Source organism: Spathaspora passalidarum, assembly GCF_000223485.1.
Source record: "Spathaspora passalidarum NRRL Y-27907 unplaced genomic scaffold SPAPAscaffold_5, whole genome shotgun sequence".
In the NCBI taxonomy this organism is placed as follows: domain Eukaryota; kingdom Fungi; phylum Ascomycota; class Pichiomycetes; order Serinales; family Debaryomycetaceae; genus Spathaspora; species Spathaspora passalidarum.
In genome coordinates, this window is record NW_006767429.1 from 1,479,190 (window position 1) to 1,491,326 (window position 12,137).

At 37.8% G+C, this 12,137-nt stretch overlaps 7 protein-coding genes across 7 annotated transcripts; 4 read left to right on the plus strand and 3 right to left on the minus strand. All coding sequences in view use genetic code 12, as the record gives it.

Moving 5' to 3' along the window:
- Window positions 1–174: 174 nt before the first annotated feature.
- Window positions 175–3,157, plus strand: SSN6 (transcription regulator; the record flags this gene model as incomplete). Its single annotated transcript, XM_007376526.1, has 3 exons — window positions 175–205; window positions 681–2,293; window positions 2,336–3,157. The coding sequence occupies 3 exons, from the start codon at window positions 175–177 to the stop codon at window positions 3,155–3,157; spliced, it is 2,466 nt and encodes an 821-aa protein (XP_007376588.1).
- A 155-nt stretch (window positions 3,158–3,312) lies between these two features.
- On the minus strand, window positions 3,313–5,082 carry SPAPADRAFT_139937 (uncharacterized protein; the record flags this gene model as incomplete). Its single annotated transcript, XM_007376527.1, has 2 exons — window positions 3,313–4,667; window positions 4,770–5,082. 2 exons carry the CDS (start codon window positions 5,080–5,082, stop codon window positions 3,313–3,315), a joined length of 1,668 nt encoding a protein of 555 aa, XP_007376589.1.
- Window positions 5,083–5,123: 41 nt separating this feature from the next.
- YSA1 (ADP-ribose diphosphatase) lies at window positions 5,124–6,503 on the minus strand (the record flags this gene model as incomplete). Its single annotated transcript, XM_007376528.1, has 1 exon — window positions 5,124–6,503. One exon carries the CDS (start codon window positions 5,819–5,821, stop codon window positions 5,201–5,203), a length of 621 nt encoding a protein of 206 aa, XP_007376590.1.
- On the plus strand, window positions 5,994–6,281 carry SPAPADRAFT_56573 (uncharacterized protein; the record flags this gene model as incomplete). Its single annotated transcript, XM_007376529.1, has 1 exon — window positions 5,994–6,281. The coding sequence occupies one exon, from the start codon at window positions 5,994–5,996 to the stop codon at window positions 6,279–6,281; it is 288 nt and encodes a 95-aa protein (XP_007376591.1).
- Window positions 6,504–6,552: 49 nt separating the features above from the next.
- Window positions 6,553–7,274, plus strand: FESUR1 (Fesur1p; the record flags this gene model as incomplete). Its single annotated transcript, XM_007376530.1, has 1 exon — window positions 6,553–7,274. The coding sequence occupies one exon, from the start codon at window positions 6,594–6,596 to the stop codon at window positions 7,227–7,229; it is 636 nt and encodes a 211-aa protein (XP_007376592.1).
- A 1,026-nt stretch (window positions 7,275–8,300) lies between these two features.
- On the plus strand, window positions 8,301–8,711 carry HHT1 (Hht1p; the record flags this gene model as incomplete). The annotated part of the gene is made up of 1 exon (XM_007376531.1): window positions 8,301–8,711. One exon carries the CDS (start codon window positions 8,301–8,303, stop codon window positions 8,709–8,711), a length of 411 nt encoding a protein of 136 aa, XP_007376593.1.
- Window positions 8,712–8,986: 275 nt separating this feature from the next.
- SPAPADRAFT_56576 (uncharacterized protein) lies at window positions 8,987–11,908 on the minus strand (the record flags this gene model as incomplete). The annotated part of the gene is made up of 5 exons (XM_007376532.1): window positions 8,987–9,136; window positions 9,248–10,095; window positions 10,219–11,073; window positions 11,229–11,232; window positions 11,867–11,908. 5 exons carry the CDS (start codon window positions 11,906–11,908, stop codon window positions 8,987–8,989), a joined length of 1,899 nt encoding a protein of 632 aa, XP_007376594.1.
- Between the last annotated feature and the right edge of the window lie 229 nt (window positions 11,909–12,137).

Here is a 12,137-nt window from a genome sequence, read left to right on the forward strand (position 1 = left end):
CGCTACGTATAGAATTGAAATATAGTCATTACCTTTAATTGTTATTTGTCCGATATTTTTTTTTTTTGTTGAGCCTTCTTGGATTTTTTTTTCTTCGTTTACACCCCGTGTTAGCCAGCCAACTAACAATTTCTATTTTTTTTTTTCTTGGGCGAAGGTGTGTGCTATCAATTGATGGACTATGTTTCATTTTTGATTGTCTCGGGTAGGATGGGACATTCCGGAACGGGGAACTAGCTCGAACAGTATGCACAAGTCTAGGGGGTGTAATTGTTAATTCCATTGAGCTAATTTTGACAATGGTTTGCCCTAGTCAAAGGGCTTAGTCTAGCATACTGTTTATTCCCATTTTTACGTTAATTCCAGTTGTTTTTTTTTTTTTTGCTTAGGCTTATATTTTTCCCCTTTTGTGTCAGTTCCACCGGAAACTTAAAAGATTAAAAAAATAATCGATGTTATTTTTTTTTAGAATCCTTTTTTTCGCTTTTTCTTTTTTTCAAGTCTTTTTTTTTTTCTTTATTTTCATGGACAACAAAAGACAACCCCAAAAGTCCAAAAAAACACATATCAGAAATAACTTCATCTAGACGGTTAGTACTATCACACACGGCTTGAATCAATTCAAAACTTTAGGTGAATCATTATGTATACTACGAATCACCCTGCGCAAATACAACCAGTGGGGAAACAACAACAACCTCCGCCACCACCTCCCCCATTGAACGGCGGTTTACCAGGTGCATCAGCGGTTGCTAACAGTAATCAAACCACTGGAAATGGCAGTGCCACACAAAATGTTCTTGAAGAAACTACTGCAGCAACCTGGTTAGCCATTGGTCTGCTTGCTGAATCATTAGGTGATGTCGATCGCGCCTTGACATCCTATGATTCTGCCCTTCGACACGCACCTAATAACCCAGAAATCTTGATCAAATTAGGTAACATCTACCGTTCCAAGGATGTTTTCTTTAAGGCTGCTGAATTGTATGAACAAGCTCTTAACTTTAATCCAGAAAACGGTGATACCTGGGGTTTATTGGGTCATTGTTACTTGATGCTTGATGACTTACAACGTGCCTACGCCGCGTATCAAAGGGCATTATACTATTTGGAAAATCCTAATGTTCCTAAGCTTTGGCATGGAATTGGGATCTTGTATGATCGTTATGGAAGTTTAGAATACGCTGAAGAAGCATTTGTAAGAGTATTAGAATTGGACCCTCATTTTGACAAATCAAATGAAATCTACTTTAGATTGGGAATTATTTACAAACACCAAGGTAAATTGCAATCAGCATTAGAGTGTTTCCAATATATCTTGTCAACTCCACCTCATCCATTAACACAACCTGATGTTTGGTTCCAAATTGGATCTGTTTTAGAACAACAAAAGGATTGGAATGGTGCCAAGGAAGCTTATGAAAAGGTGTTACAGGTCAACCCTCAACATGCAAAAGTCTTACAACAATTGGGTTGTTTATATTCTCAAGCGGAATCAAATCCTTCCACTCCAAACACTTCAGGTCAAGGACAACCACTTCAACAAGATTTGAATATTGCCCTCAAGTACTTGACCAAATCTTTAGAAATTGATCAAAATGATGCCCATTCTTGGTATTACCTTGGGCGTGTCCATATGATTCGTGGTGATTTCAATGCAGCATATGAAGCCTTCCAACAAGCTGTCAATAGAGATTCAAGAAATCCAACCTTTTGGTGTTCCATTGGGGTGCTCTACTATCAAATTTCCCAGTATAGGGATGCTTTAGATGCTTATACTAGAGCAATTAGATTGAATCCTTATATCAGTGAAGTTTGGTATGATTTAGGTACATTATATGAAACCTGTAATAATCAAATCAGTGATGCCTTGGATGCATACAGACAAGCTGAAAGATTAGATCCAGGAAATCCTCATATTAAAGCCAGATTAGATCAATTGATAAAATATCAACAGGAAGGAAATACTCATCCTCCACAACCTCCTCCAGTTAGTCAACAACCAAGATTACCTCAAGGAATGGTTCTTGAACAAACTGGTCAACAACAATCAGGTCAACCAGGCCAACCGGGACAACCACAACAACCCGGACAACAAATCCCAGTTCAAGTTCAACAACAAGCTCAACAACCACAGCCTCCTCACTTGATGGCTTCAAGTCAACAATTACCACCCCCTCCACCTCCACAACAACAACAGCAACAACAACAAGTTTCCCAACAACCACAACAACTGACCCCACCACAACTTCTGCAGTTGGCCATTAATAAACCAGGACAACCAGCTGCCGCAGTAACCCCAGTAACTGTGGTTCCAATCGCACCTCAACAACAGCAACAACAGCAGCAACAACAACAACAACAAGTTGCTGTCCCAGCACAAGCTCCTCCTCCAGTACAAGCCTCTGCTCCTGTTCCATCAACTGCTGCTGTACAACAACAACAACAACAACAACAACAACAACAACAACAACAACAACAACAACAACAACAACCAGTTCCAGTAATTAGGAAAACCTCTCCAGAATCAACTGTGGAAGCCACTCCACAAGATCCAAGTAAAGAAGTTACACCTACTGCTCCTGTCGCAGGAACAAAACATGATTTAGAAGACAAGAATGATGATCGTGTTGTAAAACGTGGTAACCCTGGAAATTCATTGAGTTCATTAATGAATGCCGTTGCACAGGCTGAAGCTGCTGAAACACCCGCACCTGCTGCTGCTACTACTACTTCTGCCGCTCCAACAGCACCAGAACCTGCGCCAGTAGAAGAAACCCCTGTCGTTGCTAAAGAAGAAGTTAAAGTCGATCCACCGCAACAAGAACAACCTACACCAGCTCCTATTCCTGCTGTTGAGCCAGCCTCGGTCTCAGCCCCAGAGCCTGAAGTTGCAGCTGCCCCTGCTGAACCGGTTAAACCAGAAGTTAAAGAATCAACCCCTGAAGTGAAATCAAACGGTGTTAGTACAGAAAAAGATGGATCAGCTACAACAGTGCCACTATTTTCTGCTAATGTAACTGGAAAAGCCCAATCCGAAGAACCTGTTAAAGAGTCATCAAAGAATGAAGAAGAAGTAGAAGAACCAGTAAAGAGCAGTACAGTTGAACCTCCAATGCGTGCTGTTGAAGAAGATGAAAATTACGATGATGATTAATATTTTTTTGTATAAAAGAGACAATGTTTTTTTGTATAATGTATGTACTAAAATTATTATGTATTTTACTTGTAATTGAATGTGTAGCTTACAGCAAGTATAGTAAACATTATGACATTAATAAATAAATCTAGATAACTATGTTTGCGATGAAGTTAGTCATCTTCCACGTCAGTAATTACATCTACCTCTTCAATAGTTACAGTTTTAATTTGACTCCGTTGGTTTGACTTGATTTTACTCAACCATACATTAAATACTTCTTTAAAAACAGCAACAATAATCATACTAGCCATATTAACAAGAACAAGATTCCGATCAGATTGATTCTTTACAAGTAATTTCATAATAAATTTCCCTACTTTAGACGCAACGTATGGCCATAAGATTGTAGTTATTGCTTTTGTAGTCGTGCTATAGTTAGTGAAAGTGTTTGAATAATCATATCGTAAACAAGCAATAGTTTTATAATAGTGGGACATTAACCTGAGTTGGAGATAGTTCTTGGATTTCATTAATTGAAACTTTTTATAAATCAGAGAAAGCAACGGTGAAGAATTGATGAATGATGGAGACGTCAGTTTATGGATCTGTCCCTTTAACTGGTTTATATCAGAGTATATTCTTTCAAGTTCTTCCATTTCTTGTGGGGGTAAATGATTGGCAATTTGTCGTGGTTGTGCCTTCAAGGCAAGATCAAAATACATTCTGTTGATAGTTAATCGGTATAGTACATCGTATGCCCAGCGCACTGGAATAATCATGGAAATCAAGTTACTAATTTTAAACAAGTTTATTCCCGACAATAACGATATTGGTTTAGTTGGATGTTTTAAATTTTGGGCTAAGTTATGGAAAATGCCTTTGAGTAATTCATTATCACCAAGATTTGAAAAATATCCGAGGATCATTATTTCCTCATAGATTGTATTCCATCTATCCTTACCCCAGAAACATTCAAGAATTGAACTGCTTCTCATACGATATAACACCAACGGAATAGTAGGTATCCGGGCAAACTTGAAAGGGTCAATCAATCCATGAACCAATGCAGTTTCTAAATTATCAATCGCATACAGCTGGTGGGATTGTTCCCCAAAAAGTAATTGCTTCAAGGAAGAACTTATATAATTCAGGGTCAGTTTCTTTGGCGTGGTTTTAGTTAACATTTGTACCAACGCTGTTCCAGGTACCATCCAATCCATAATCTTTAATCCACACGTAGTTAACCCAATGTATCCCATTGACAAGACTCCAGTTATTGCCGATGTGATTATAAGGAAAATTCCACCATAGTTTACAACCCGGGTAACAAAGACTCTAGCAGAGTTTTGAAAACTTATGAATTTGGATCGACGCATGGAGAATATTATTTGTTGTTTGCATTGGGGACACGGAACAATTATAAACACCATATCTGAAAGTGGCAACGAAGAATTTAAAATTGGTTGTGGTGGGGATGATGTAGCCGTACTAGTAGGAGTAGGAGTTGAAGCCACCGAGTCATTATCTTCATCTAATGCAGGAAACCCACCGGGAATTTCATCTGTGATTGCTGTTGAAGGCGCTGTTGACGCTTCGGTTGTTATCTCGATTTCCTCTATATTGCTACTATTTAACCACCGCGGTAATTGTGTATAGAATCTAAATTGAAATGACAGATTTTGATCGACAGAAGGAGTAGCAACACCAATTTCATTTATGAGACTCAGATTCAGGCCGTTATCACTATGGTGTCTTCTACCAAGAACAATCATTAACTCGTCAACGGGAATTGAATTAAACCAATCAAGTAAGCATTTTCTATGGGTTACTAAGGAACAAGTATTACATGGATGTACAAAATCTTGAGCATCTTGCAAGGTTCCAAACGTCGGAATATCCGTATCGGTTCCAAGGCAGAAACTGCAGGTGTCTTCTGACATGTTATTTGGGTGGTTAAAAGTAAGCTTAAAAACTTATAACCAAAATCAGTATATTATTTTCTTTTTTTTTTTGTATAATTTTGTCTTATGTATTTTGCTACAAAAGAAAATCTAACAATTACAATTCAGTTGCTAATTGCAATCCTTGGGCTAAATGGTACAATCTCGCATCGACGGTAACCTTGTCATTCTTGATCATTTGGTCTAACTTGTGGATTAACCCTTCTAAAGGTAAGGTGAAAGTTTCAATAAACTCGCCTTGTTCCAACTGTGGCTTAGGTGATTTGTTTCTTTCGTCATTTAAGTCAACATCTACATAAGCCAATACCATATTAGCATTGGTCAATCCAGGATCGCTATGCATGATTGGACTGGATCTTATAAACTTCCCATGATAGCCAGTTTCTTCAATTAGTTCTCTAACCGCAGTTGTCTCTATAGTTTCATTTTCGTCAATTAACCCCGCAGGAAGTTCAATCACTACTTGCTCAGTAGGTGGGCGAAATTGTTTAACCAATACAATTTCTTTAGGTCCAGAATGGTTATGTAAAACAGATACAATTGATACAGCATCAATTGCAGTGGTTGTTGATCTGGTCGTGCGGACTGCCATTTCCCAAACACGGGGAGTTCCCAGAGGATCAACATAGTCAATTTTTCTGGTTTGAATCCACTTACCATTAGATAATGGAGTTACTGAAGTAATTTTGGCGAGATGTGGTGATGGTTTAGTAGACATAGCTCTGAGTATTGTTTGGAATCTATACATATATATTACAAGGATATCTTTGTGTTCAACCTTTGAGAGTGGGAAGCAAACAAACAAAAAAAAACTGATGACTGAGCAACTTGTGATTCAGTAGGTTAAGATTTCCTCCGCATTATACGTACAAATTTATAGACAATATACCATGAACCAATCAGAACTAGACACCATAAAGTCGAAAATACAAGATCACTTAATAACATCTGGTCATTATGATACTATAAATAAACAGTTGAAATTGCAGTTATATGAATCAGGTTGGTTTGACAAAGTGTCACAAATAGCAAATACTGAACTTAAAGATAATCCTCAAATAAACTTCGATCTGTTATATAGTTTTGTTAAACCAAAGGCTACTGAATTGGTTCCTGGTGAAGTTAAGCATGAGGTTCTAGAAAGGATAAAGGCTTATTTGGATGAAATTATTCAATAAAAAAGTACACAGGATGTGTAATAAAGTTTAATATGTACGATTAGATTACCTTATTTTAACTGTAAGGTTGGCATTGGTATAGTTATTAGCCGAAGAATTGCTATCTTTATGCAATCCAATATACTACTGTCATCATACACTTTTTATGTAATTATGTCTCCCCCTCCCCCCACCCGCGACATTGTCGCGGCCAATCACCATCAATAAAATTTTGCTGATCCTAAGAAAAAAAAAAACTCTTAATGAAAAAACAAATAGTAGCAAACAGTACAACTAGTGGATAAAAACCGACTTACATCACCAATATAGACCATGCACTCCTTAACTAGATCAATTCCAGTTGGCCTTAGTCATGGCCTCAGCCGTAATATCATTCGTGCTGCTCCTATAATTGCTCATCGTACCATTGCTTCAAAACATCTCACACCACAACAACTTCCAACCAACATCCCCCTCATGTCAGAAAAGACAGCTTCGAATGCTGTGGATTATGCCCTTACTTCCCTTGATATGATTGCCAACTGGGCTCGTAAATCTTCTTTCTGGCCAGTTACTTTCGGGTTAGCATGTTGTGCCGTGGAAATGATGCATGTCTCTGCTTCTAGATACGATCAAGATAGATTGGGTATTATTTTCAGAGCATCTCCTCGTCAATCAGATATTATGATTGTCGCCGGTACTTTAACCAATAAGATGGCACCAGCTTTAAGACAAGTTTATGATCAAATGCCAGAACCAAGATGGGTTATTTCTATGGGTTCTTGTGCCAACGGTGGTGGTTATTACCATTATTCATATTCCGTTGTCAGAGGTTGTGATCGTGTTGTTCCTGTTGATATTTACGTTCCAGGTTGTCCTCCAACTGCAGAAGCTTTGATGTATGGTGTTTTCCAATTACAAAAGAAGATGATGAGCACAAGAATCACAAGATTATGGTACAGAAACTAACCAGTGTATATTAGTTATATATTAATTTGATTTATTTTTGCATTTACATGACGTAATTGTTATTTCTTTCGATTTACACTATAATGTAAACGTTTATGTAAACTGAACTTTAGAAGTATGCAAATATTTGGGCGCTACCATATGGAATCCATATATAGTATATGGATTCTTGTAGTTCTTGGAAATTCTGTCGTAGCTATGCATATACATTTCTTGTTATACATCATTATGCGTTCGAGGTAATTAAATTCAATTTTTTAAAAATATTGTATTGATGTTCCGTTCTCGGGACTCGAAATAAGATATTGGAGCTATGTAATATAGCCAATTATAGACCCTTTTTTATATTAACTGCAATAATATGTAATAATTGTATTTGCAATAAGTAATTGGTGTGTTGTATATTATATATATTGTTTTTTGGGTAACCATTTGCACTTTGTTAATAATTTGAATATATTTTGACTAAATTTTGCCATAACTTTACACAGTTTATATTCTTTTAAAATAAAAACTGAAAAGTTAAAACTACTCTATACAGAGCTACTCTTGTAAGTATCATGAAGTTACCAGATTATTTAGCCAAGTTAGATATATATATATAACTTACTATCAATTACAAATTAAATAATAAATCCCAAATATCAATTTTCCACTTACCCTTCCTAATTAGGCAATCAATGACGTTTCCCAGATTGGCTAAACGAACAAGAAAAAATAAAAATAAATTTTGCTTGTCTGCGCATTTTTTTTCCTGCGCTCAATAAAACGTGGAATTATCAGTGCACCCGAAAAAAAGAATGATATGGTGACCACCCAATTTCCTTGAATTTAACTATGGCAATCCTAATCATGTGATCTCTGAGAGTCCTGACCCTGAGACAAGCGCTTCCCTCAGTTTAATTCCCCGATAATCTCCTCTCCCGTCGGTAATCACACACCCCCCTTGCATTGCTTTTTTCTTTAAAACTTTCCACAATTCCCACCTTTTTTTTGCCTTCCCCTTTTTCTTTTTACAAAAATTTGTACTATCTTTTAATTCTCTTTTATACTATTCAACATTAAGTTATAATGGCCAGAACTAAACAAACAGCAAGAAAATCAACTGGTGGTAAGGCTCCACGTAAACAACTTGCCTCCAAAGCTGCACGTAAATCAGCTCCAGTATCAGGTGGTGTCAAGAAACCACACAGATATAAGCCAGGTACCGTTGCTTTGAGAGAAATTAGAAGATTTCAAAAGTCTACCGAATTATTGATTAGAAAGTTACCTTTCCAAAGATTGGTCAGAGAAATCGCTCAAGATTTCAAGAGTGATTTAAGATTCCAAAGTAGTGCTATTGGTGCTTTACAAGAAGCGGTTGAAGCTTATTTGGTTAGTTTATTTGAAGATACTAACTTGTGTGCTATCCATGCCAAGAGAGTTACTATTCAAAAGAAGGATATCCAGTTAGCAAGAAGATTAAGAGGTGAACGTTCTTAGTTGTGTTTTCCTTGTATGATATGTTGCTAGCGGTATATCATTTTTGTGTCTCAATCGTTTTCTCTTCTTTGTCTTTCTAATTTTTTTTTTGTTATGTTATAGGTTGATAAATGTATATCTGTTATATATGTTTTAGTAAATGTGATTTTATTTGATATTAAAAACAATAGATTACTCCGGTTATATCCATTTTATACACAAATAACATTATATAAAGACAATAATAACACTTAAAAGACGACAAATATATAAATACTAAACATAAAAAACATAAACTATTGCTTCTTCTCTTCGTCCAGTTTCTTCTCGTCTGAATCACCAGACTTCTCCTCATCATTTCCTTGATGTTCCTCCTTCTTATCTTGCTCGTTATTCAGATCACCTTCTTGTTGCTCTTCATTTTTGTCCTCATCCAAATTAGCATCCTTCATAGCCCGAATTAAATCATCTGGTTGCGAGGACATAAATTCAAGTGGAGGTACACCAACAGGAACACCTACACCCACACCAACGCCAGGAGGACCCATATGTCCTACTGGACCATGTCCCGGAGGTCCATGCATGGGAATGAAGAACGGAGGAGACATATTCAGTCGCGACTCGTATTCCCCACTAGAGCTTTCCTGAAACATCATTCCCATAGTGGCACCCGGAGGAGGAGGAGGAACTTGTCCTGATCCAGGAATTGTTCCTGGAGGGGGAGGAGGACCAGGTGGTACTGGGCCAGGAACGGGTGGGTATCCCATAAGCCCCGGATCGATACCCATTGAAAACGCAGCAGCAGCTTGCATCTGTTGTTGTTGAGCCTGAGCTTGTGCTTGTTGCTGAACTTGGGATTGTTGAAGGTGTTGATGCTGTTGTTGCTGTTGCTGTTGTTGTAATTGATACTTTTTATTTGTGGGTGATACTCTGCCCCAACTTAACCTCACTCGATTACCACCAATGATAAAACCCTGCATAGCTGCAATTGCCTCTTCAGCTTCTTCACGAGTAGTATATTTTACAAATCCACAGTTTTTCCCTGGTGGGATCTTCACCTGTTGAATAATACCAAATGGTTTGAAAAGGGTGAAAAGAGTAGGTTCGCTAACTTCACTCAGTAATCCTCCCACAAAAACCGTAGTATTTGTTGGATCAGCATATGGCTGGGCCAATTGGTGATGCATGGGAGCTAGAGGTGATTTCATCATCATGTCAAGATTAACGTCAATATCCTGTTGAGGGAAATCATATTGTTGTTGTAATTGTTGATGCAGTGGCTGTTGCAGTTGCAGCTGTTGTTGAGATTGTGCTTGGGTATAATAATTTGGAGGATAGATCGGTTGACCAGGCAATTGACCAGAGCCAGGCGGAGGAGGAGGAGGTGGTGGGATAAACATCATTTCTTGAGGAGGGAAAGTTTCATTGGCACCTCCTTGAACTGAGAGAGTCATGGCAAAGTCAGGTTGAGGCGTCATATTTCCGCCAGGAACTACACCACCAGGACCAGAACCAGGACCAGCACCACCGTACTTGTTTCTAGGATTCGTTCTAGGGGTAGCCAATGCAACTCGCAATGGTCTTCCTGCAAACCAAACACCATTCATCTCAACCAATGCCCTTTGTCTTTCCAGCTCATCGGTAAATCTAACAAATCCAAAGCATCTGGATTTCCCACTGATTGGATCAGTCATTACTCTCACTGTCTTGATCGAGTTGGGGAAACTCTTTTGGAAAAATGCCAATAAATGAGCTTCAGTAGTCGATGCTGATAAGTCACCTACAAATAATGAATATTCTGGAGTTTGAATAATTGGAGCTGTTAAAGTAGCACCACTAGCCCAATTCAACCGGAAATACTTCTTTTGATTATCAGGATTATTAGGGAAATGTTGCTGACTAGGCATGGCTATATCGGGTAATAATTGACCATTTAAACTGAGTGCTTGTTGTGCATCTTCAAAAGTTTCAAATTCAACAAAACAATATCCTGAATTGGTTAACCCTTGATAATTAGGGTCAAGATTGGAAATTGACGATTTAGGCTTGATAATCTTAACCACAACTCGTTTATGAAGGATATTCCACCACAAGTCAGTGATCCCCTGCTCGTCTAACCATGGATCTAAGTCACCCATCCATAAAGTACGGGGTCTTTCATAATCACTATCAGTATTGTTATCAGCAGCAACGACCGCAGACAGTTGCTGTGTAGAAACTGGAGGATTGGGAACAGTGAAACTGGAAAGCATTTCCTGCTCTTGTTGGTGCTGATGGGATGCAGTATTTGAAGTAGTGGCATTGGGGTTAATAGTTATTTTAGGGACAGTGGTCGGAGTTGACGTAGATTGATCCGGTGCGGTAGATGAAGTGGTAGTAGTGGCTGTCCCTACTGTATTCGATGACGAGTTAGATCCGGAAGATGCCGTAGGTTGGTGATGGAAAGAATGCGGAGATTGTTGTTGTGGAGCCCCAGGAGGTGGTGTGCTTCCAGGGATATACGATGCCATAATGTTGGTGGAAAAGGAGTGAACTAACTGAACTAAAACAAAGGTATTATATTTAAATCAAGTAGACAACAGCTAAAGCAAAACCAAACATGAAAAAACACAAACGAATTAAAACAAAAAAAACAATATCAAGGGATAAGTGCAAAGACTTAAGATGGTGTTGCAAAGAATAGTTATATCTTTGGGTCTATTTCTTGACTTTAAAAATAGATGATGTGATGATATCGGTAGTGCACAGTGCCAAAAACAGGAAGATGTACAAAGTTGAACTCTTTATATAGTCACTGTAGCAAGTTAAAAAGATAAATGATGTTCAAAATTCCTTAGCAGTGCAATTTGAAAAATTAAGAATTAATTAGGGGAATGTCACTGTTTGAAATTTTTCGTGGAGGGAGTGAATTTTAATATTAGGGAGAAACAAAGGCTGTAAAATTTGAGGTTTGGGGAAATCCGCCTCTCAATCAAATAAACAGAACAAACCAGAATGGCGCTGAGAACAAAACTTTTAAGAGCCGGTATATAAGGAACAATTTCATTACGATGGGGGTGAGGAGGGAATTCAGTTATCTAAAGCCTCCGATCGTTTGTATTCAGGGAGAACAATTGATATTTTTCACAATAGAATTAAACAATTTTTTTAAAAAATAAAGAGATGGTCTAGCTAACCATGACAGAAAACAAGGCAAGCAACTTAAGAGTATGCAACATTATTGAATTGACTGATAACCAATCAACATGACGTTTGCCTCCTTGCTAAATCGTCCAATTCTGCCGGTTTTGTAGCCCCGTATTTCCCGTATCATACACAAACTCTAAATTTCTTCTATTTTTTAGGGGCTACAGCACTTTAACATAACCTGCAAAATAACCCCCATTCCATTCAAGTCACATGACTAATTGCAGTTTGCATGTAAGCTATTTTTTGTTATTTTTTTTT